The sequence below is a fragment of the Martes martes genome (genome assembly GCF_963455335.1).
Source record: "Martes martes genome assembly, chromosome: 1".
In the NCBI taxonomy this organism is placed as follows: domain Eukaryota; kingdom Metazoa; phylum Chordata; class Mammalia; order Carnivora; family Mustelidae; genus Martes; species Martes martes.
Genome location: NC_137888.1, coordinates 210,394,907 through 210,420,137, shown reverse-complemented (window position 1 = coordinate 210,420,137; position 25,231 = coordinate 210,394,907). Strand labels below are relative to the sequence as shown.

Here is a 25,231-nt window from a genome sequence, read left to right as displayed (position 1 = left end):
GAGCAGAGAGCCCGATGTGGGGCTCAATCCCAGGACTCTGAGACTATGACCTGAGCTGAAGGCAGAGGCTTTAACCCACTGAGCCACCCAGGCACCCCCTCTATAGGATTTTAAGACCCAGAGTGTCATAACATAATATTTAAAATGTCCAAAATATAATCCCAAACTAGACATTACATGAGAAACATGGCTTCAGGGGCTGTGTGACAATACTTGTATAAATACGTGACAGTAAGGTTTTGTTTTTGTTTTAAAGATTTATTTATTATTTGAGAGAGAGAGAGAGAGAGAGAGTGAGCAGGGGAAGAAGGGGGAAGAGGGAGAGAGAATCCCAAGCAGACTCCACTCCCCAAAGTGGGGCTCAATCTCACCACCCTGAGATCATGACCTGAACCTAAACCAAGAATCGGATTCTTAACCGATGGAGCCACCCAGGTGCTCCCATGACAGTATTTTTTAAATTGTAAGTGCTTGAGATTGTGAAAATTAGTAACGGGAAAGGTCACTAAAAAGGAGTCAGGAGGCTTCAGCAGGGAGAGTTCTCACACCTACTGAGACAGAGAACTTGAGAACAAGCCCCTACATACCCCGGGCACTTCCTGCTGGCTGTTATCCCTTTTCTTGCAGAGCAAAGCAGAGACCAAGAAGCAAGCCCAGACTGATTCAGACTAGTACAAGACAGACACCAAATTTGACCTCTCACAGACTTCTTCCCTCATTATAATGCTAAAAATCACACCTGGAGATGGAGACTTAATATGTAAAAGAAACATGCCATGTGTGAAGAAGCATTTTCTGTCAATTGTGCCTGTGCATCCAATTCCCAGTATTTCCCCACCCCTACATGCTTAGACATCCCTCCTCTCCCACCTCAGCCTCTTTAAAACTTTATCGGGCCATTGTTCAGAGAGCCAGTTGGACACTCTAGCCATGACTCAGTATCCCTTGAGCTCCAGCCATTGCCCCAATAAAGCCATGCCTGTTTGTACACTTTGGCTCCTGCCTTGTTTCTACCATTGCTGAGTCCAAGGACCTGAGTCCAGTAACAATACCACTCATGGTCAGTTGCAGACCCAACAGGATATTATTGCACATGGATCCTATCCAGCAGAAGAAACGCTTTCCTCATCCCCCCAAAAAACAGCTTCCCTAATGAAAAGCCACCACACTTCAAATTCCCAGTTTACTACAGGGATTTGGGGATCATAATAACTTTACAAACTTCACTATTTTCTCCTTTAAAAAAGTGCCTCTCCTTTATTCCCCAGACTTGCCATCAGTTTTGCTGAAGATTGTTTGTCCTGGATGGCAGTTCTCTTTTATTCCAAAATAAACTCATCTTTGGATGGTAAAATAATAGGCAGTGCCTATTTTTAAAGTTAACAACATTGATGTTTTGATTGCTGAGGAATCTAATTCAAAGACATCCATCCTGGGGCACCTGGGTGGCTCAGTTGGTTAGGCATCTGACTCTTGATTTTGGCTCAGGTCATGATCCTCAGGGTTGTGAAACCGAGGCTCTGCATTGGGCGTAGAGCCAGCTTAAGATTCTCTCTCTCTCCCTCTCCCTCTGTCCCTCCCTCCACCTCCATGCTCTCTCACTTTCTCTCTCTCTCTCACTTTCTCTCTCTCAAAAAAAAAAAAAATCCATCTCGAATAAACATATTGCCAACTGCACAACTAAAGAGCCAAGCTGTCTCACCTTTGAAGTTCCCCTTTTAGAAAGCCCTGGGTGATCAAAATAACTGACCACTTGAGTGACTCTCTTGTTATGTTTTAAATTCACCGATAAAGAGTGAATCTATGCGGATGGCGGGGGTAGTCAATCCATGACCTAGACACCCCACACTTGACACCAATAATGATAGAGTCCCGGGGGTATGCACACATGCTTATCCTCTCAGTCTCCCTCTCCCCTTGCCCCCACCTTGGTATGTAGCCCTGGGCATGCCTGTAGGCATCTAGGACCTTGTTTTTGTTTTGTTTTGTTTTGTTTTGTTTTTCTTCTTTTTTGAAAGTTCCCTGATGGTTGTTGCCGAAGTACACCTTGCAATCATAGTAAGAACCACGAGGGCGGGTCCAACTACAACATTGAATTCAGCTGGGGGAATGATGCAGGGCTCCCAACAAGTGGTACAGGCCCAGGTAAGTGCCCCTAGGCATTTCTATCTGAGAGCATCATTATCAATAGGCTGAGACTGACACAAAACAATGCACTCTCTCAAGAACTCTAGAATACTGAGTGGCACTTAGTAAGATTAAATAAGCCATACTCAATGGCATTTTAAGAGAACACATATTTGTATGCAAACATTCTAAATAAGATATAAGCAAAACTAATCTATCTAGGACACAAAAGAATAATGCTCTATAACCACGTTCATTCCAGGATTGCAAGAGTGATTTATATTCAGAAATTGTCTCAACACAATTAATAGAGTAGAAAGAAAACTGAATTACTGCAAGGGAAGGTGAAAAAAATTACCTGATAAAACTTAGCACTCATTTCTCATTTTAGGGACGCCTGGGTGGCTCAGTCAATTGAGCGTCTGCCTTTGGCTTGGGTCATGATCCCAGAGGCTGGGATCGGGTCCCATATCAGGCTCCTTGCTCATGGCGGGGGCCCGCTTCTCCCTCTGCCTGCTATTCCCCCTGCTTGTGCGCTCTCTGACAAATAAATAAATCTTTAAAAAAAAAAACTTAACTCTCATTTTGCATTTTAAAAAGTAAGTGAGAGAATGCCAATTCCCAGGATGTTCTGTAAGAACCTGGGAGTGGTCACTCTGTCCCAATAAGGAATGAAAAGCTGAGCAACCTGAAAAATCAACAATTCTTCTTAACCCAGCAGAGAAACAGACATTTCAGGGCAAATAGCACCTCCAAAATTGGAGAGAATGACAAGCAATTAGAGAGAATCACAACACTCTAGATAGAAACCAGTGCCCACAAACCTCTGTGGCAACAAGTATCAAGAGAGAGATTGATGAACTGCAATTGACAAATTGATGGAGGCTGGCATGGGCACGTCTGACATAAAAATTCCAGGGGGACCCAGTAACTGAGAGGCCCCACACATTTGCAGGTTTTACCTGTAGGAGCTCAAACAGGTTCCACCATGAAAACTGGAGAAAAATCTCCTCAGACTTCTGGAAAGGTGAAGGTAAAAGGAACCATGTTGGAAAATGCCAGAGCATTCTAACCTTTTTTTTTTTGTAAGATTTTATTTATTTATTTGACAGTCAGAAATCACAAGTAGGCAGAGAAGCAGGCAGAGAGAGAGAGGAGGAAGCAGGTTCCCTGCTCAGCAGAGAGCCCGACGTGGGGCTCAATCCCAAGACCCTGGGATCATGACCTGAGCCGAAGGCAGAGGCTTTAACCCGCTGAGCCACCCAGGCACCCCCATTCTAACCTTCTTAACAAGGTCTGCCCTCAGGACAAACTATTTAACCAGAGCCTGACCTGCTGGGGATTTATGGGAACCTAACTCACCTGCAGGAAGGGATATACACAACTCCACCCCAGACAGGCTCCACATGCGAGTAGAAGGAAAAAACGCCTCCAGCCACTCTAGCAATCCTATCCCACCAAAGAAAGAAAAACAGGAGCACGTGTGAAATTCACAATTCAGAGGTAAAGGGTCACTAAAAGAATGAGATCTGCTCATAGGTCTGTACAATGCTTCCCTTTCCACCAAACCTTACCATCATCACAGAGCTCAAGTCTTATTTACAGCAGTTTTATTTACCTAGTTAATTATAATATAATTATATAAAACACGGTAGAAGAGAAAAATAATTCGGAAGAGATTGTACAAACATCAAAACTAGACTCAGAGATGGCAGGAATGTTGGAATGATCAAATATAAATCAATCATGACTAAAATGCTATGGACTCTAATGGATAGACTAGAGAGAATGTAGAAACGGGTGGCAGTATTTACAAAATCCGCAAATAATAAATTATAAGAAAATATTATGAATTTTGATGCTAAATTTGAAATAGAAAAATGCCTGGAAAAACACAACTTGCCTAAACTGACTTAAAATGAAATTGGAAACCTCAGCAGTCCTAAAAAACATAAAACTCTTTGATGCTTGCTTTAAAATCATTCCAAAAAAGGAAAACAAAATGCAATAACTAGTGACAACTAATCCAGATGCAAATAATGTGAAGAGTGAATTTTTCCTTATATAAAAGAAACCATTCTTATCATAGGAAATACTTTTAAAGTTTATCAAAAGGAGGGGGGCAACTTTTGAATCAACATGGACAGGTCTGAAAGAGATTATGCTGAGTGAAATAAGTCAAGCAGAGAAAGTCAATTATTGTATGATTTCACTTACTTGTGCAGCATAAGGAATAACATGGAGGACATTAGGAGAAGGAAAGGAAAAGTGAGTTGGGGGAAACCAGAGGGGGAGACAACCATGAGAGACTGTGGACTCTGAGAAACAAACTGAGGGTTTTGGAGGGGAGGAGGGTGGGGGGTTGGGTGAGCCTGGTGGTGGGTATTAAGGAGACCACATATTGCATGGAGCACTGGGTATGGTGCATAAACCATGAATCTTGGAACACTGAAAAAATTAAATTAATTGTTTTAAAAGGGGGGGGCTGGCTGGCTCAGTTGGAAGATCATGCAACTCTTGATCTCGAGGTAGTGAGTTTGAACCCCATGTGGGGTGCAGAGATTATTTAAATAAAAATTTTTTAAAAGGAGAGGAAATACTCCTATCTTCACACGGGGAAAATACAGTAAGAAAGGAATATTACAGGCTAATGTTAATCAAACCTATTTATTAAATATCTAAAATACCAGTATAGGGGCGCCTGGGTGGCTCAGTCATTAAGCATTTGCCTTCGGCTCAGGCATGATCCCAGGGTCCTGGGATGGAGCCCAGCATCCCATGGGGCTTCCTGCTCTGAAGGGAGCCTGCTTCTCCCTCTCCCACTCCCCCTGCTTGCATTCCCTCTCTCACTGTTTCTCTGTCAAATAGATAAATAAAATCTTTTTTAAAAATAAATATAAAGGGGCACCTGGGTGGCTCAGTGGGTTAAGCCTCTGCCTTCAGCTCAGGTCATGATCCCAGGACCCATGTCAGGCTCTCTGCTCAGCGGGGAGCCTGCTTCGCCCTCTGTCTGTCTCTGCCTGCCTCTCTGACTACTTGTGATCTCTGTATGTCAAGTAAATAAATAAAATCTTTAACAAATAACTAAATAAATAAATAAAAACAAAAAATAAATAAAATACCAGTATATAGAGCACCTGGTTGGCTCATTCAGTTAAGAGTTTGCCTTCCACTCAGGTCATGTTCCCAGGACCCTGGGATTGAGCCACACATCAGGCTCCCCACTCAGCAGGAAGCCTACATTTCCCTCTCCCTCTGCCCCTCCCCCTGGTTGTGTTCCCTCTCTGTCTCTCTCTGTCAAATAAATAAATAAAATCTTTAAGATATCAGTATATAGAATACATTCAGAAAATTAAAAAGACAATTCTTTATGTCCAAGTTTTGTTTTCCTAGAATAACAAGGTTGCTATAACATTGGAAATTCAATGAATTCACATTTTTTAAAAAGAGTCCTTTTATTCACTTAGTCATTCAAATATTCAGTTCTAAGGACTTGAATTAGATCATGGAAGAAATTCACCATTTCAGAGCAGAGAAAAGCACATAATAAACTCAGTGTTCACTCATGAGAAAGCCTCCCTAAACTATGAAAGGTAGGAAGAAACTTTAACCTTATCAAATTTACAACACCAATAAAGCAAATGTGTAGCCCATTGATATTAACAAAAGGTATGCTTATTTTACAACTGCTAGTCATTATTTTACTAGAGATTTTACTTATTCAGGAAAGCAAGAAAAAGATACAAATGTCCTAAAGATTGAAACAGAAAAGTAAAACTGTCATTATTTTAAATGATAGGATTTCCTATGTGAGAACCCCAAAAGAGTCCATAAATATAAGAATTTTAGATAAAATTTAGCAAGGCTGCTGGATAAATTTCAAGATATGAAAACCACCTGCACTTTGTATACTGACAATCAGGAAATTTAAATTAAAATATATGAGATATATGTGTAATAAAATTATGATAAGAAAATTTTAAGTGCTCAAGAATAAATCTAGTATCTTGCAGAGCTTTTGTGGGGAGAAAATTGTAAAATATTGAACCTCTTTGAAGAAGACTTAAATAAACAGGGAGAATCATCTTGGTCTTGGATTAGAAAGTCCAATAAAAAAATACCACAGTTCTAAAAATGATTTAGATTCAGCAAATGTCTAATCAAAAGTAGACCAAGTATTTTTGGAGAACCAAAAATAAAAATAAAAATCATGATACAAAAATATAAATGGATCTTCCACAACCTACTGAGTATAAAAAGAAAAATAGGAAAGGCACAATGCAAGGACCAGATCTTTGCATCTCCCAATTAAGCCGGCCATCTGGGATCCATCAGGTACATAAAAGTTTTAGTGAATGCCTTCTCCAAAAGCACAAAATTATGTATTTTGAGAAATGAAATGCGTGCCTTGGTTACTATTAGTAATTGTTGGGGTCCGTTATCAAAGGAATGAGACTGAGACAAAGTGAAAGTTATGCAAAGCCTTATTCTATGCCAAGCATTAGAAGTCAGACTGACGGGCCGGGGCCACCTCCGAAGAGAGCGACCCCCTCCTGATCTCACAGGCTGGTTTTATAGGGCATAACCGCAGACCCAAGGTACGTGGCTTCTATTGTTAAGGCGTTTACTCCTGGAATCAATACCCGGAACCATACCAGGAACTACTGGGGCGTTTATTCCCGGAATGAAGTCCATGGATGTAAACAACAATATGGCTACCTCGGCAATATGGAGTTGCTCTGGCTAAGCAGGCCCCAATAGTTAAATAGGTTTTAACATTAAATTGGCCCTAACAGTAATGTCAATAACTTCAAAGGGAATAAGGAGTGTCCTGACAACACCATGTATTGTGGCCTCAGTATATATATCAGAAATATGTAATTTGGGTATCTGTGAGGCAAGAGATTGCCAGAGTTGCTGACACTGAAAGGGATAATTTTTAGGGGATGGCCCAGCAGTTCATAATTACCATGAAGATGGGGGCATTCATTGGCCAGGGCAGCCAGAGCCAAAATGACTGAATGCCTGAAATTTGGCCAAGTGTGATGTTTCCTGGGGTCCTATTTTTATTAGCAACATTCCACTGTGCTCCATCACATAGGATGGTTAGCAGTGCAATTCATTTAGTCCTTGAACATCCATTGCTGTTTACTCAGTTAATCCCAGAGGGTTTCCCAAGTAGCCAAGGGATAGATGGATGGATGGTTGGATTTATTTACCTATTATGTACTTATTTTAAGCCTTAAGAAAAGGCCAAATTGGGGACACCGTGGGTGGCTCAGTTGGTTAAGCATCTAACTCTTGATTTTGGCTCAGGTCATGATCTTGGGGTCACGAGATTGAACTCCACATCTGCTCCTGCTGGGCATAGAGCCTGCTTAAGATTCTCCCTCTCCCACTGCCCCTCCTGACTCAGGAGCACAATCAGACTCTTTCAAAAAAGAAAAAAAAAAGTCAAAACTGTGTTATTTAACTTTGAGCCGATGGAGATGATCATCGCTTTACTAATGGGGTTTATATAATAAGTTTTTTTTTTAAAGATTTTATTTATTTATTTGTCAGAGAGAGAGAGAGCACGAGCGAGAGCGAGCACTGGCAGACGGAGGCAGAGGGAGAAGCAGGCTCCCTGCTGAGCAAGGAGCCCGATGCGGGACTCGATCCCAGGACGCTGGGATCATGACCTGAGCGGAAGGCAACCGCTCAACCAACTGAGCCACCCAGGCGTCCCTATATAATAAGTTTTAATCCTTCGTGACCGTTTTAACTTACATTGGGCCATATTAATTATTTTAACAAGGGATTCGTAGAGGCCTATTTTATCAAGAAAAATTGTGCCAACAACTTGCCTTCACTTAAATTTATTATTGTTGTCATAGATATACTCAAGATGGTATATCTTAGGGCCATAGGTATACAAGGACTATGGGAATTCATTATTTTTAAAAGATTGTATTTATTTGATAGAGAGAGCAAGAGAACACAAGCAGGGAAAGCAGCAGAGGGAGGGGGAGAAGCAGGCTCCCTACTGAGCAGGGAACCCAATGTGGGACTCAAACCCAGGACCCTGGGATCATCACCTGAGCCAAAGGCAGATGCTTAAGTGACTGAGCTACCCAGGCATCCCAGGACTATGGGAAATTAAGGAAAGCCTACAGTTAAAGTAAGGCATACATATATATCCTCTATTTTATTGTTAATTATTTTTTTTATTTTATATTTAATTAAATTACTTTTTTTAAAAGATTTTATTTATTTATTTGTGAGAATAATGAGAGTGAGAGAGCACGAGAAGGGGGAGGGTCAGAGCAGGGAGCCTGATGCAGAACTCAATTCCGGAAATCCAGGATCATGACCTGAGCCAAAGGCAGTCGCCCAACCAACCGAGCCACCCAAGCACCCTTAATTACTTTTTTTTTCCAAAGGAGGCTCCATGCTGGGCCCCCAATGCAGGGCTTGAACTCACAACCCTGAGATCAAGTATCATACGCTCAAACCAACTGAACCACCCAGGCACCCCTATTTTTAATTACTTTTTAAAAATTATAGTGGATATCATGTTTAAATATGGTGTGATCCCCAGGTATAACTATATTTGAGACACAGTATGAAGTCTGTGAAGCTTGTTCGATTAGTGCATTTTAGCAAATGTTAATGTAGAAGTTATGTTGAAGAGGCACAAAAGCCAATCAGTGTCCCTTTTATCTTTTTCTTCCATAACTTTTTTTAGTATATAAATGTTATCACATGGTTGTTGTACATATGATTATTACATGTTTAACTAGTTATCCGAGTTTTTAGGATATGAAATTCTAACATACAAATTTTGGAATTCTAATTGGATCTAATTATAGAACTTTAACTACATAATTTATTTCAATTCTATATTAAAATATTATGTATACATGTTTTTTATTTAGCTGTCTTTTATTTTCTCTCCCTGCATCTACAGATTTCTTGTTTTTAAAATCAGTAAATAATGTAAGAATAGCACTATGGTATCTATAGCTGGCATTTGCTGGGTGTCTAAAATTTAAAGTTCTCTTCTTGGGGGCTGGGAGTGCTTCCCCAAAAAAAGCTGCAGCCCTTACTTTTTTTTTAATTGATTTAGTCTCCTGTCTGACCTCGATTGTTTCCCTTAAAAAAAAAAAAAAGGTACTGACCTGATAAGCTCCTGGTAGTCCCAAGTGGCCCCTCCTATGAGCATCCACTTCTCTTTCTAGGATATCCCTATCAAATTTAGAGGGGCTGTGGTTTAAATCCAAGAGTAAAATAATGGCAGAATCCTGATTTTGTGATAATTTGATTTTTAGGAGGATGCTTTTAACATGCTGTTAGGCAGTGGCATTCAAGAATGCCCAAATACACTGACCAGGAAACTAACAACCTCTTGTGAGCTGAGAAACCTCCTCAAAGGTCTTAGGGAAGCAAAAACAAAATATTCCTTCTTTCTTTTCTTTTTCGTTACACACTGAGCCACTAGTCTCCATGGATGGGATCTTCTTTATCCCACTAGGTCAGAGAACAAAGAACAAAGCAAGTATCAACACAGGGATTTCCCTTTAAAACAGTATTTAAAGTTTTGGAAGCAAGGATTATTCAGAGGATGGACCCCCTCCACCTAACTACTGAAGAATGAGGGGCCTGTCCAAATTTCAAATCAAACAGATGACTGTTTCCCAAGGGTCACAATTCCCAAGGAACATTCAATGACAGCTTTTAATGGCCTGTCAGTGGAATACAATTCACCCCAGACGTATTTGTCCATCAAAGTAGATTTCTCACAAAGAAGGAACAGCACCTGGGACTCAATGTGTGGCTCCTAAGCCCTCCATGGTGGCCCTTGGTGTGCTCTAATGGTGTTGGCAGGCCAGTGTATCAGTCTCAGCACCCTCGCAGTAGTCTTGAGGATAACCATTCTGCGCTTCCCACTTTCCAGGAAGCCTTCACCGTGCCCCTTTTAGTATATGCCAATTATCCCTAGATGCTTCCATGACTTCTCATCCAGTAGGACACTTTGTTAATAAAATGTTGAATGGGGACCTCTCATACACCCAATCACAGTAACTATATACAACAAGAATCTGGGGTCAATTTCTAACCACAATTTAGATTGGAAGACCACAGAACATGCAGACACCGCACGAGGCAGTAATGGTTAAAGTTCAAGTGCACCAGTAGCCAGTAGTACCCTCAGGCAGAACTTGCTGCTTGGCATTGATAGTAAGCCAAGAGCAGTCCAGAGGCATCCCCCCCACCAAACAGAGTCACCTGTGCCAACGGATTTGTGCTGGGGTCCTAAATTATAAAGGTAACCAGATGATAATACAGATAGGTTAATGCCACTGAAGTTTATTACTTAACAGTTCCAAGAGAAGGGGGCACACCAGGTAATGCAGGATCAATAGGGAAGCACCAGGTCAGTCAGGAGACAGAAAACAGGAATGAGAGGAAAGCACAGGTCAGAGCTGTGTTGGGGTTTCTTCAGGAAAGGCAAGGCAGAGCAAGGTAAAGCTAAATATTGTGTAGTTTGAATAATTCCAGTGGGCTCAGGATCACAGTTGTCTGCTACCTAGCCCTATGTTGATTTAGGGCAGGAGAAATACTGGATTGTGTGAGAGTTAAGATAAAGGAGGTGGTTGGACTATGGGCTCTGGAGTGATTTGTTTGCATATGAATCATATGTAAGCTTCCAAAGAAATTACTTACTGTCTTTAAAAGTTAGCTAGTCCTGCCTTTGTCTGGAGGCAGTCATCCCCTGAAAGGCAAGCCAAGAGGGGCACTTACCAGTACCCCCAGGAGCTATGGAGGAGGAAGTAGTCCAATGTAGTAATGCTCCTTCTTCCCAGGGTGAGCTGCTGCCAGTACCCCCAGCTCTGTGCACTTCACAGGGCCCTCCACCCAACCCAGCCCCATAAAGCATGCAGACTGGGGTACAAGGCCAAGCAAGTTTATGTCATATATTGGCTTCGTGTGTGCGGTGTAGTGGCTGCAGATACCCAGTTCCTAAGGGTGCAGCCTATGGCAAGCCTGTCCATCATAGCATTAACCAGCTAAAGTTTACCCAACATCCTCAGTCTGTTGCAGAGGAACAAGCTGGACGCCACTGGGGCTCTGAGAGTCTTGAATTCTTATTGGGTTGATGAAGATTGCACATACAAATTTCCTTGAGGTTATCCTCATTGATCCATTCCATAAAGCTATCAGAAAAAATCCTGACACCTAGTTCACTAAACCAGTCCACAAGCACAGGGAAATGGGAAGGCTGACTTCTGCAGGCTACCAAGAACTGTGGCCTTGGAAAGACCCTTTCCAACTGTGGAAAGGGTCACAAGTTCCACCACATTATTAGTGGTTCTCACCAGGCAGCACAGAGAGGGCACAATATTATCCAGCTCCACTGTTACTGCTAATATAAGTAATGTTTGTAAAATTCTTACCTATTAAACAATTTAGGTCAAAAACAACCACCTAGTCCTGGGAGGGGCAGTCTCTCCAGGCAGCAAGCCCCCAAAGATGTTAAAGCAATATAATACACAAAAAATTAAAAGCATGATTAGTACGGTGGTTAAGTTAATGACCAAACACAATGGTTTCCTCTTGGATGGAGGGTGATGATGCAAGATGGAAGAGATTCCCATAGATAAGGTAACCTTCTTTATTTATTTCTTTATCTAGAGGGTGGACACCTATGGATACACTACTTTGTAGTTTATTAGCAACACTTGGGCATTTTCACACTATTTTCTCTATGTATGCTAGAATTACAAAATTTAACAATGGGAAAAAAAGGGACGCCTGGGTGGCTCAGTTAAGCATCTGACTTCGGCTCAGATCGTGATCTCAGGTCCTGGGACCAAGCTCTATATCAGGCTCTGCACTCAGCAGAGTCTACTTGTCCCTCTCCCTCTCCCTCTCCTTCTGCCTCTCCTCCATTCATGCTCTCTCTCAAATATTTCTTTTAGCAGAATGGAAAAAAATATCACAGAACAGCATTAAAATAATGTAGTAGAGGTGGGGTACCTGGCTGGCTCAGTCAGGAGAGCATGCAACTCTTGACCTTAGGGTCTTGAGTTCGAGCCCCATACTGGGGAGTAAGGTTCACTTTTTTAAAAAATTCCTATTTGTTTTTTAAATTTCTTTTCAGTTTTTTTTTAAAAAAAAGGAGGTGGGGGTCTTGATGGCTCTGTCAGTTAAGAATCTGCCCTCAGCTCATGACCTCAGGGTCCTGGGATAGAGCCCTGCATTGGGCTCTCTGCTCAGCAGGAAGTCTGCTTCTCCCTCTCCTTCTCCCTCTGTGCTCTCTCTCAAATAAATAAATAAAATCTTAAAAAAAAAAAAGTAGGAGGAGATAAAGCAAAAGAGCCAGAGAGATGGTAGTATGAGGACTGACATTGCTGGCCTTTAAGAAGGAAAAAAGATCCAGGAAAAAAGGAAAGCAGAGGGCATCTAGAAGCTGGAAAAAGGAAACAGATTCACCCCTAGATCCTCTGGGGAGGAATACAGTCCTATTAACACCTTGCTTTTAGTTCCCTGAAACCCATTTCAGAGTTCTGAACTCCAAAACTGTTAAGGTAGTAAAATTTTAATTGTCTTCTAACATTGCTTGGTAGTTTGTTAGAGCAACAGTAGTAAACCAGTAATACAATGTAAAGCTAGAATATTAAGGTGTAGATTGTGAGGGTATAAGAGAAGTATCTATATTTAGGATAGAATGGTTAGGGTAGAGTAGGATGGACAATGTATATACTACAATTTCTCAGAAATCTGTACCAAGACGACCTTGGCACACCCTGTTCTATAAAGCCAGCTTTTGTAAAAGGTCCCCAGTAACTTTTATGATTAAATCCCAACCTCATTCAACTCACCCAAATCAGCATTTGGTATAGCCGATCAATCACTGCTCCTTGCCTTGGATTCATGGACATCAATCTTAATTCTATTCCTATTTCATGGGCCACTACTTTTCGATTCATTCGTTACCTCCTGTATGACTCCAACTGCCAGAGGCCCAGGGCCTGCCAGTCCTCTGGTGAAATGATCTAACTGAATGGTTTTAAGTGCCATCTACACATTGATGATTCTGAAATACAAGTGCTCAGCCTGGTAAGCTTTTTTTTATGTACCAAGAAGTCTGTATAGAAGCAGTCCAATGACTGGTGCAATACTACAAACAGAAAGCATCTCTGTTTTTCAGCCATACCCTATTGGTCTGTAGTTTTTATCCTCATAGTACACAATGTATAAGAGCAATCCTTGAAGAGAAAAAACCATTGGAGACTGTCCCCTTTTTAACAGTTTTCCCAGAATCCACACTGATGACTTCTGCCTACTTCTTATTAGCCAGGACTATGAAGTGTAGTCTTCTCATAAATCCAAGGAAATCTGAGAAATAGGAATGATTTTTTTTTTAAATTATGTGCCTGGAGATAACCTGGATTCTATTTATAAGGGACAGGAATATTGAGATGACTAAATACTACTTGCCATACAATGCCAGAAGTTTCCTATAATCAAATACCATAAAGAGCCTAATTTTATGACCCACTTGCAAATACACTAGAAAGCAGTATCTGAAAACATTATAAAATGCTCTTACATTGCGAGGGCACCTGGGTGGCTCAGTCAGTTGAGTGTCCAACTCTTGTTTTCAGCTCAGGTCAAGATCTCATGGGTCATGAGATTCAGCTCGGCATGGGACTCTGTACTCAGCAGGGAGTCTGCTTGAAAGATTCTCTCCCTCTGTCCCTACCCCAGCTGATGTGCACACTCTCTCTCAAAAAAATATATTTTTTTAAATGCTCTTACAGGGGCACCTGGGTGGCTCAGTCGGTTAAGTGTCTGCCTTCGGCTCAGGTCATGCCATGGGAATGAGCCCTGCATCGGGTCCCCTGCTCAGTGGGGACCCTGCTTCTCCCTCTGCCTCCTGCTTCCCCTGCCTATGCTCTCTCTCTGTGTCAAATAAATAAAACTTTTTAAAAAAATGTTCTTACAGGGGCGCCTGGGTGGCTCAGTTGGTTAAGCGACTGCCTTCGGCTCAGGTCATGATCCTAGAATCCCGGGACTGAGTCCCACATTGGGCTCCCTGCTTGGCAGGGAGTCTGCTTCTCCCTCTGACCACTTCCCTCTCATGCTCTCTTTCTCTCCCATTCTCTCTGTCTCTCTCTCTCTCTCAATAAACAAATAAATGAAAATTTTTAAAAATGCTCTTACATTGCCAAATTTCCAAATATTTCATATAATTTGATGAAGACATATATACAGGGAAGTCTTTAGATATGAACCATAATGAAAACACCATGATATCAAATGAGTATACTACTGCAGAAATTAGAGTATCTTTCAAAGCAACAAAAACTTTGTAATACAAAACCATCACAAAAAATAATGGTGCCAGCTGCTTGAGAATGAGACACACAGAAAGGCGACTGCATTTATGTCATTTATTTCAATCTGACCTCCAGGAAGAATTGTCTTGTGTACACTAAGGGAAGAGCAGTACCTGAAGGCTTCCCCAAATTCCTCTCATTCATACTTCATTCCTCCAGTGAGTACTATGTGAGCCTCTTAAGGGATGTATATTTACCAAAAAGCATTCCCACATTTTCACACTCATTCAGCTTCTTTGCAGGGTGGGTTTTCACACATAGAATAAGATGTATAAGATGGATACACCATTTCCCATGCACCCCACAACCACTATTTCTCTCCAGTGTGGATTATTTCTACTGAAGGTCAAAAGCCAAAAAGTACACACACACACACACACACACACACGAAGGCATACCCATTATTTCTAACAGTCATACCATTTTCTGCCTCTGTGAGATTACCAAAGAATGTTAACATATGGGGCTGTTTCCCCACATACCTTACCATCATAAGGTTTCTCTTCACTGTGTGTTGTGACTTACTCATTAACACCTGAACAATCTTCAACATTTCTTACATTCATGAGTCTCCCTGCACATGAAGCAATCAAGAATTTCTAAAAGCTTTCCCGAAGCTTTCCCATATTTCTTGCATGTATAGAAATCTCTCCAGTTTTTTAAAAAATGTTTAATTCTTAGGATATAAGAAACAGTCTTCCTGGGTCCTTTACATTTGTAGGGTTTTATACCAGTATGAAGTCTCATGTGGCTATTAAGGCCTTGGCACTAAGGTTTTACCACATTCCTTACATACAGATGATTTATCCCTACCAGTATGAGTTATCATGTGCTATCAACGCCCGTTGTCATATTTGAAGGCTACACTTCATTCTTACCTTCACATCACTTTTACAGTCATTTCTTATTTATTTTTAAGTAATCTCTATGCACAACAGGGAGCTCAAACGCACAACCCTGAGATCAAGAGTCGCCTGCTCTACTAACTGAGCCAGCCAGGCACCCCTGACTTTTATGGTAATTTTAGATATGTAAAATTAACGTCAGAGCAACAACAAAAAGGCTCTCCCACATACCTTATAACTGGAAGGTTCTCTCAAGTGTGAGTTCTTACACATTCTGTAAAGTATGAACAATTACTGCTCTCCCATATACCTTAGATGCATGCAAGTTCTGCCCCAGGATGTTCCTATCATGTAAGGATGAAAAATGAGTAAAGCTTTCTCACACATTCTTTACTTCCGTAGGTACTTTTTATCCAGATGAGTTCAGATGTGAATACTAAGGTCTGAAGAACATTTACAGGTTTTTTCACATGCCTTAGTTCTTAAATGTTTAGCAAGTGCCGAAGATTGAGTGAAGGTTTTCCCACAGTCCTTACATTTGTATGGTTTCTCTCCAGTATGAGTTCGCATGTGAATATTAAGGCATGTGGAGTACCTAAAGGCTTTCTCACATTCTTTACATTTGTACGGTTTTTCTCCAGTATGCGTTCGCATGTGCATAGTAAGATTCGTAGAACGAGCAAAACCTTTCCCACATTCTTTACATGCATAGGCCTTCTCTCCAGTGTGAGTTCTTAAGTGTGTGGTAAGGCCTGAAGACTGAGTGAAAGCTTTCCCACATTGCTTGCATTCGTATGGCTTCTCGCCAGTGTGCGTCCTGACATGCTGACTGAGCATTGAAGAATTATTAAAGGCTTTCCCACACTCCTTACATACATAGGGTTTCTCTCCAGTGTGTGTTCGCACGTGTAAGACAAGTCCTGAGGAGCGAGTGAAAGTTTTCCCACACTCCTTACATAAATACGGCTTTTCTCCACTGTGAATTCTTACGTGTTTTGTAAGGTATGAAGAGTGAATAAAAGCTTTTCCACATTCCTTACATTCATACGGTTTTTCTCCAGTGTGAATTCGCATGTGTAAAATAAGTCCTGTGGATCGAGTAAAGGCTTTCCCACATTCCATGCACACATAGGGCTTTTTTCCACTGTGAATTCTTCTATGATCTGTAAGGTATGAGGAATGAGTGAAGACCTTCCCACATTCTTTACATTCATATGGTTTTTCTCCAGGGTGGTGTCTCCTGTGTGCCTTAAGGGATGACTGATTAACAGAAGTTCTCTGACACTCTTTGCATTCACACACGTTCCCTCGTGTCTGAGTTTTCTTGTGCTCAGTAAGATCTGAAAGCTGACCGAAGGCTTTATCATGCCGGACGCTCTCCGAAGTTTTCTCCCTAATGGGGACTTCCTTGAGCAGAGTACAAATAAAGTTCTTTTTAAAGGCTTTTCCATTCTGATCACCCTTAGACGTTTTCTGTCTACTGGGAGTCATAAATGAGTGTCCACTAAACGCTCCTCCCCACACGTGAGAGCCACATCGTTTCGCTCCAGCATTGCTTCTCTCCTGTTGATTAAGGTTTAAATGATAACTAAAGACTCATTCACACTCCCTAAAACAGAATTTCTCCCCCATCACAACTTTAATGCACTGGAAATATCATCATAATTGAAGTGGTTTTTTTCCATTTCAGTGTAGAGTTCCTGCCCTGTTTCTGAGTTATTTTAAGTCGAATAAACAGACTCCGAGGCTACACTCTACTTTCACAGAGTTATCTTCTGGTAATTACTCATACTAAATCATTTAAAACCTAATCCCAGTGCATCAAAAACTGGACATTTGAGCTATATTTACGTGGATCTCTGAGGAGAAATGGGGAAATGGGTTTGAAGTAGGTGTACGGTGCTCCCCAAATTCTTGACATTCAAAGAAATCTCTTCACAGATGCTGCTTTCTTTGGGTAAATGACATTTATTTCATATCATCTGCATCAATTCTGTACTTCTGGTCCAAGTGTGGAAGAAAGGAATTACTTTTGGAGATCTTACCAATTGTATTCCATTTGATGTTTTTTCCAAAGAAATATCCTGAAGGGGTGTGAAACCTTTAGTTTTGAGCCGCAAATCCAATTCTGAAAAAAAGTGGAAAATTTTGTTTCGGAGAAAAATCCTGGGGATAAAGTTGTTTAAAAGCAGACAGCACAGAGAATGACACCCCAAAATATGGTGGAGCAGTGAACTCCAGGACTCCTTCCCACCATAAAACAAATAAAAAGCTTACAAAAACTATCAAAATCAACTACTACAGAACTTCGGAATCTAGTCAAAAACTTACAACTGCCAAGCGAACACTTATGGAAATAAGCAGCAGCTATACTTCACCAAGAGAGCGCTGAGGCATTTTAATTACCCACCTACCATCCCCACTCCTCAGATCAGCTGCAGCCGTGTGTAACAGGATGCAACCCTGAGAAAGTTACACGTGCTGAAAGAAGCACTGTGGACTTTGCTCTGGGAGAACTGCCACTGTGTGTTTCCATCTGTCTGGCAGCTTCAAGTATCACGGCTACAAGGGTGTGCCTTTATATCATCGAACTCAGAGAGCTCCCAGGAGCAAGGCAGCATCAGGCAACTACTGATTAAAGTATCTGAAGGCAAAGTATTGCCTATAGCAGCCCAAGGAAAGGGAAAGCATTGGGGACAAACAAAAGACAGCCTGAAAAGCCTTAGAAGGAAGAGACTGGAAATGTTGATAGGTGTGTAAATAGGGCTTTGAAAAGCTCAGGTGTTTACCAGTGAATCAAGAAGTTCACATGCACACGTGGGGCTGGGAGGCTAGAGAGGCCCTCAAAGCTTTCACCTCTCGCTGCCCTTCAGCATCTACTCCACCAGGAATGGAAAGCTAAGAAAGAGTTGTACATGGCCTAGCTAAACACTGAAAGAGTGGCCCAACACTTAGCCAATCAGCAAAAACTAAAAGAATATTTTTAGTTTTCTTGGTTCCAGTTATTTAAGGAATTTCTGTCACTCTAAGATGACCACTAAACTAACAGAACACAGATTTCAGGGACTGCACTAAAAAGAATGCAGACCATACAAAAATAATTTCTAGAAGCCACTAAACAAACACCAACAATACACAACAAACAAGCAGCAACAACAAACCTGGGGAGGGGCTGAATCAGATTTTCAATTGTCACATTATGAGGTCTAAAATTTACACTTCTAACTAAAATATATGAGGTATGCAAAGGAACAATTAAAAAATTAATACAAATTGTTCCTGGAAGCCAAGGCATTGGACTAATAACTTTAAATCAATTTGTTTCAACACACCCAAAGAGCTAACAGAAACCATGAACAAAAAACTAAGGAAACTAGAAGAATTAGGACTCAATTAAGAGACTGTCAAATAAGAGACAGAAATTACAAAAAAGAACCAAATAAAATTCTGGAGCTGAGAAATACAGTATCAGAAATGTGTTGAAAAAGTGCTCCACATCACTCGGCATGAGGGAAATACAAATCAAAACCACAATGAGATATCACCTCACACCAGTCAGAATGGCTAAAATTAACAAGTCAGGAAACGACAGGTGTTGTGAGGATGCAGAGAAAGGGGAACCCCCCTACACTATTGGTGGGAATGCAAGCTGGTGCAGCCACTCTGGAAAATAGCATGGAGGTTCCTCAAAAAGGTGAAAATAGAGCTACCCTATGACCCAGCAATCGCACTACTGGGTATTTATCCTTAAGATACAAATGTAGTGATCCAAAGGGGCACGTGCACCCAAATGTTTATAGCAGCAATGTCCCCAATAGCCCAACTATGGGAAAAACCTAGATGTCCATCAACAGACGAACGGATAAAGAAGATGTGATACACACACACACACACACACACACACACACACACACACACACACTGGAATACTATGCAGCCATCAAAAGAAATGAAATCTTGCCATTTGCAACAACATGGATGGAACTAGAGGGTATTATGTTGATCGAAATAAGTCAATCAGAGAAAGACAATTATCATACGATCTCCTTGATATGAGGAATTTGAGAGGCAGGGTGGGGAGTTTTGGGGGTAGGGAAGGAAAAAAATGAAACAAGATCGGATTGGGAGGGAGACAAACCATAAGAGACTCTTAATCTCACAAAACAAACTGAGGGTGGGTGGGGGGTGGGGGGGTATGGAGAGGGTGGCTGGGTTATAGACATTGGGAAGGATATGTGATATGGTGAGTACTGTGAAATGTGTAAGCCTGACGATTCACAGACCTGTACCCCTGGGGCAAATAATACATTATATGTTAATAAAAATAATTAATTAAAAATAAATAAATGGCAAAAAAAACAGAAATGTGTCATACAGGCAAAAGGATAGACATATAAATGAACAGAACAAAGAATCCATAAGAAAAACCCATACATTTAGAATAAATATATTCTCAACAAGTGTGCCATGACCATTCAATGTGGGAAAGAACAGCCTCTTCAATACACAGTGCTAGGATAACTGGATATTTCTATGCAGAAGAATCAAACTGGACCCCTACTTCACACCATATACACCAAGTCACTCAAAATGGATCAAAACCCTAGTGTAAAGGCTAAACATATAAAACCCTTAGAAGAAAACAAGGGGGTAAATCTTTAGAACCTCAGATTTGATAGTGTCCAATATTTCTGTTCTTAGATATGACATCAAAAGCACCAAAGAGAACAAAAGATAAATTGAACCCCACTGCAATTAAAAACATACATCAAAGAATGCTATCAAAAAGGCAAAATGATAGCCCCCAAAATGGGAGAAAACATCTGCACATCATCCATGTGATATAGGTCCACTATTGGAATACAGAAAGAACTCCTATACTTTGGGGCGCCTGGGTGGCTCAGTGGGTTAAAGCCTCTGCCTTCGGCTCAGGTCATGATCCCAGGGTCCTGGAATCGAGCCCCTCATCGGGCTCTCTGCTCAGCAGGGAGCCTGCTTCCTCCTCTTTCTCTCTGCCTGTCTCTCTGCCTACTTGTGATCTCTGTCTGTCAAATAAATAAATAAAATCTTAAAAAAAAAAAAAAAGAACTCCTATGCTTCAACAACAACAAAACAAACAACCCAAGGTAAAAAATGGGCAAAGAACTTGAATCGGCATTTCTCTAAAGACACAGAAAATGGTCAAGAAGCACACAAAAAGATGTTCAACGTCATTTGTTTTAGGGAAATGCAAATCAAAACTACAGTAAGATACCACTTCATACCTGCTAGGATGGTTACTATTAAAAAAAAAAATTAGAAGAGGAAGGGAGAGAGGAAGAAAGGAAGGGGAAGTGATGGCAAGAATGTGAAGTAACTTCTACACTGCTGGAGGAAATATAAGATGGTACAGCTCCTGTGTAAAACAGTTTGGTAATCCATAACAAGTTAAACATAAAATGACCATATACCCCACAATTCTATTTCTAGGTAATAAGTAATAGTTATGAAACTGAATTCTGTATGATTCTATTTGATATGCACAGAACAGACAAACCTATAAATTAGAAAGTCGATTAAGGTTGCAGGGAGTGGGGGTAGAGGTGATGGGAAGCTGACCATTTAATGGTTACAGGGTTTCCTTTTCAAGTGATGAAAATATTTTGGAACTAAAAAGAGCTAATGGTTGCACAACACCGTGTACGTACTCAATACCAATAAATCATATTTATTAAAATGGTTAATTTTTGTGTATTTTATCTAAAAAAAATATGGCATATACATATGTCTAAATATGCATGAAACAAGATATAAAGGTTGAAACAAAAGGGAAGTTGGATTACACAGAGTACGGCTGTGTTAGGAGTCTGGCAATGGTTGTTGAAATTGTAGGCAATTTCCAAAGCTTAATACTCTGGAAAACTAAGGCTGACAGTGAATAAAAAACACTGATAGAATCAGGAAAGCAAGAGAGAAAGTACTGCAAAATGAGCTACTGTAAGTAATGACATTTTCAACTGAGTCAGATAGATCTTTCTGGGAGAATAGAAAAAGGTTGAGATCACTGGAAATTTAAAGGTAAAGGGAGATGAAGGTTCCTAAGCAAACTCAGAAACCAAATGACTTCCTTCTCAGAAAAGAGTTTACCTTTGAAAGTTTGCCAAGTGGCATTTCCAAACGTACTGCACCTTTCCCAGGTTAGTCACGTCACTTGTCACAAAACCGTACCTCGTGAACTTACCCTGCAGAATTCCTCTCCCTCCTGTCCTCAGCTCTTCTGCTCCTCCCATCAGAGAATAGAGATCAGGTTTGCATGATTCGTATCCTGCTTACAGGAAAAGTATGTAAGGACCTCGCAAGACATGAAACATGGCTCTCTGGATAGGAACCAACGCTTTAGCTTCAGGGTTTCTGTAGATGGTGAAGTCTCACTTTACAAATGCCAAATACTCACACAAACTTTTAAATCAGTGCAATAAAACTATTCTAAAAGGAATAAAAATATAAGTACTTTCTTTCTGTGCCCTCAAATGATGAGAGAGCTCTAAGCCTTGAAAATCATGTCCAGCCTCTACAGACATTTAAAGTCCTAAGGTTTTCAGTCCCTAAAAGGAATAAAGTCATTTATTTAGACAGATCTTCATTTTCACAGGGAATCCTCTAGACAGTAAGGTCCCTGAGGCCAGGGATTACATCTGTCTTGTTTACCACAGTATTCCCATCTGACAGCAAAGATACTTTAAAAATATTCATTTCATAAAGGGCTCAGTGAAGAAATGATGCCAACCTTACCTAGTATAATGAGATTCTGGTAGTTCTCCAACATCACATTTCTGTAGAGATCTCTCTGTGTTTGATCCAACAATGTCCACTCCTCCTGGGTAAAGGTCACAGCCACATCCTCGAAGGTCACTAAGTACTAAACCATCAAATACATACTGGCTTCAGCTAACCACTGTCTTCTTTGAGGTTCTCAGGAAGATGCATGAAAGACTGAGGAAGGTAGACCAGAAACCTACAGTACTCCTGGGACCAGACATCTTCTCTTCTCTACCTACAGATACTGCCTGGTGATCACAGCCAGTCACATGCACTTACCAGCGTCACTGACACGTGACTAAACTTCTGTTACCACCACTTGACTGTGGGCTCTTTTCGTTTTATTCCTCCTCTATTTATAAGCTGCACTTAGCACTGAACACAGTGCAACACTCTGTAAAATCTGCTAACGGATGAATTATTTCCACAGTAACACATACTTTATATGAGATTAGATACCTTCATATCATTCCTCAGTATCTGTCATAACACTCAACAAAACAACAAGCCAACAAGCATGACCAAGGATCAGAATGAATTAATGAATAGATAAAAGAATCATATCCAGTGTAATTCCTATATATCCTGAGATGGTATGAGTCCTGGAGAAACTGACCAGAGACTCATTCCTTAAGCAGGGTCACTAATTGCTGTAAGAAGCCTGGGGACATTATAAGGAAATATGGCTACCTAATAAATAAGGCTGACATTCTGAAGAAAGGTCAAGTTTCCACTTACCTGAGAAGAATCCATCAGTAACCCAGCCACCATCTTTGCCTCCTCAATCTTCCCTTCAGGAAGACAGAAAGGGTTCCGAGAAAGATAACCTCAGAGAGAAGAATTCGATGAACTCGGAAGCCAATCCAATTCTGGTAATTACATGCTTATAAGCTATTCCACACCATGCACAGAACATACCACAAACACACTAATTCCATAAACTGGCAAAGTGCTCTGAGTTACCTGGAGCAAAAAAATGGTTTTCTGGATCTTGCCACCCATACAAAAGAGGTTAAATATTCCACCTTAGAGTTACACAAATTACAGTAGAGAGAGACAGCGCTGTCTGACACAACAGAATTCATGAACATGTTATCCCCTTCAAACAGCACACACACCTTCTTGCCTCCCAAATCCCAGGAGCCTGACTTATACATGCTCTGCTCATTTCCGCTGCTCTTCTATGGCCCACTGCACCATCACTCCGGCTCTGAGCACTGAGCACCGGATATGCCCTTTGTGAAGGAACTATATAAAAAGAAGCATCAATAAGGACTCACCATACACCTGATTCACATCAAGGGCTTCCATCCTGTGAATCTGATAGAGTTTCCAGAATATTCCATTTCTCACTCAGAAGACCAGAGAAGCGTTTGAGTTTAAAGTAAGAGCTTGATCTCAATCTCTCTTTGAATACTGGAGTGTCTGAGTAACGGGTTCACAATATCCATCATTAAGCAATAGACATTTTCCCTCAATCATCAAACACCACTCTTTAGCCATCTCTGTGCAGATGAAACATGTGACAGCCATTAAGAATCCGAATATCCTACCATGCTAATATTAATGCCAACCTCTATTTACTGAGTACTGTTCTACAGCATATACTGTTCTCCATACATAAACTCTTTTAACTGCCCTAACAGCCCTCCAAATTGGGTATTAATAACTGTCATTTAATAGTTAAGAAAATGGAGGTTCACACAGTATTAATAACGGTCTCAAATCACCCATCAGAAAAGCCAGGCAGACACACACTGGAATGGCAAGAGCCTTATCTCCTGTGGTGGTTGTTATTCCTGACGTGACCGGAATTCAGTCCACATCCTCTGCTAGGCATAATGGAGATGAGAAATACAAAAGGTTTTATGAAATGAGAAGTCCCCCTGAGCACCCCTGCAGGAGCTCTGTTGGATCTGGAACCTTTGCCACCTTCTCTCTCTTATTCCTTCATTCAGTTAGCAAAGACTTAGCAAGGGTCTTCCTTCTGCCAGGCCGGGTACTAGGCAATGAGGAGGGAACAGGTTTTCGGGATCTCACAGTTCAATCTGGTAATGCAGCTAATAAACAGATAATTACCAGTTGGTGATGAGCAGTATAAAGAATCAATCCCATTAAAGTATAAGGAGTACTGCACATACACAAATACAGAGACAGGGCTAGTTAGAGGTAGGATAAAGACAGTACAGGGAAATAATCACTTCAGAAGCCTGCGATAATGGATACCTCACTTACTTCAAAAGTAGTGTCCAAATTTTGACCCAAAGACACCCAAACTTGAAATCATAATTTTAGAAAAATTCAAAATAACATTTCTCATGTTAGCCACTCCAACAAGCATCTGAATCATGTCACTGGGTTTTTTTTTTTTTAATGTTGAAACTAAAGGCTTTCCATATTATCTCACAGTTAACCACAAAGACTGGTATATAAATATATCATCCATTGTTTCACCTTTTCTTATTACTGATCAGTTCCACTTTTTTCCATCATTAGTTTTATTTTTATTCACCCTTTCAGTACATTTTCTTCTACTTCTTTATTTCTTGCTCAACCTTATGAAGTAGCATGCTTAGGTTCCACTTCTCAAGTTTCTTTTATTAAACTACAGCATACATACAACTAAGGGAGGCAATCATGACTAAAAACCTCAATGAGGTATTAAGAAATGAACAGCCCCATGTAACCATCATTCAGGTTGAGAAATAGAATACATCCAAATCCAGCATCTCAGACATATTCCTGGTCTCTCCCAAACTGCATCCACTATCCTGACATTTAACACTCTAGAGTGTTCTGCCTGTTTTTGAATTTTAAAGACAGAGTATCAAACAGCATGCATTCTTTTATGTCTGGCTTCTCTCATTCAACATTATGTTTTGTGACGTTCATCCAAGTTGTTGCATCTGTGCTCCTTCCTTTTGTTAAAGAGTATCCCACAAAAAATATATGCCACAATTCTTCCACTCATCCTTTGATCGACTTTGGATTATTCCCAATTTAGGGATATTTCAAATAATGATGTTACAAATAGTGTTTATGTTCAATTGGCAGACATGTGTGTGTGTACTGGTG

The 25,231-nt window shown here is 40.7% G+C and overlaps 1 protein-coding gene and 1 pseudogene across 2 annotated transcripts; one reads left to right on the top strand and one right to left on the bottom strand.

The window, feature by feature from the left end:
- Window positions 1-2,112: 2,112 nt before the first annotated feature.
- LOC308353477 (large ribosomal subunit protein eL15-like) lies at window positions 2,113-11,537 on the top strand (annotated as a pseudogene). The gene is made up of 2 exons: window positions 2,113-2,145; window positions 10,876-11,537. The product of its transcript is annotated as a large ribosomal subunit protein eL15-like (transcript).
- A 3,017-nt stretch (window positions 11,538-14,554) lies between these two features.
- ZNF846 (zinc finger protein 846) lies at window positions 14,555-23,505 on the bottom strand. Its single transcript, XM_080813122.1, has 5 exons — window positions 22,895-23,505; window positions 22,130-22,256; window positions 21,579-21,662; window positions 17,404-17,486; window positions 14,555-16,921 (listed from the first exon to the last, which is right to left on the bottom strand). Exons 1-5 carry the CDS (start codon window positions 22,925-22,927, stop codon window positions 15,782-15,784), a joined length of 1,467 nt encoding a protein of 488 aa, XP_080669248.1. The 5' UTR covers window positions 22,928-23,505; the 3' UTR covers window positions 14,555-15,781.
- Window positions 23,506-25,231: the final 1,726 nt, after the last annotated feature.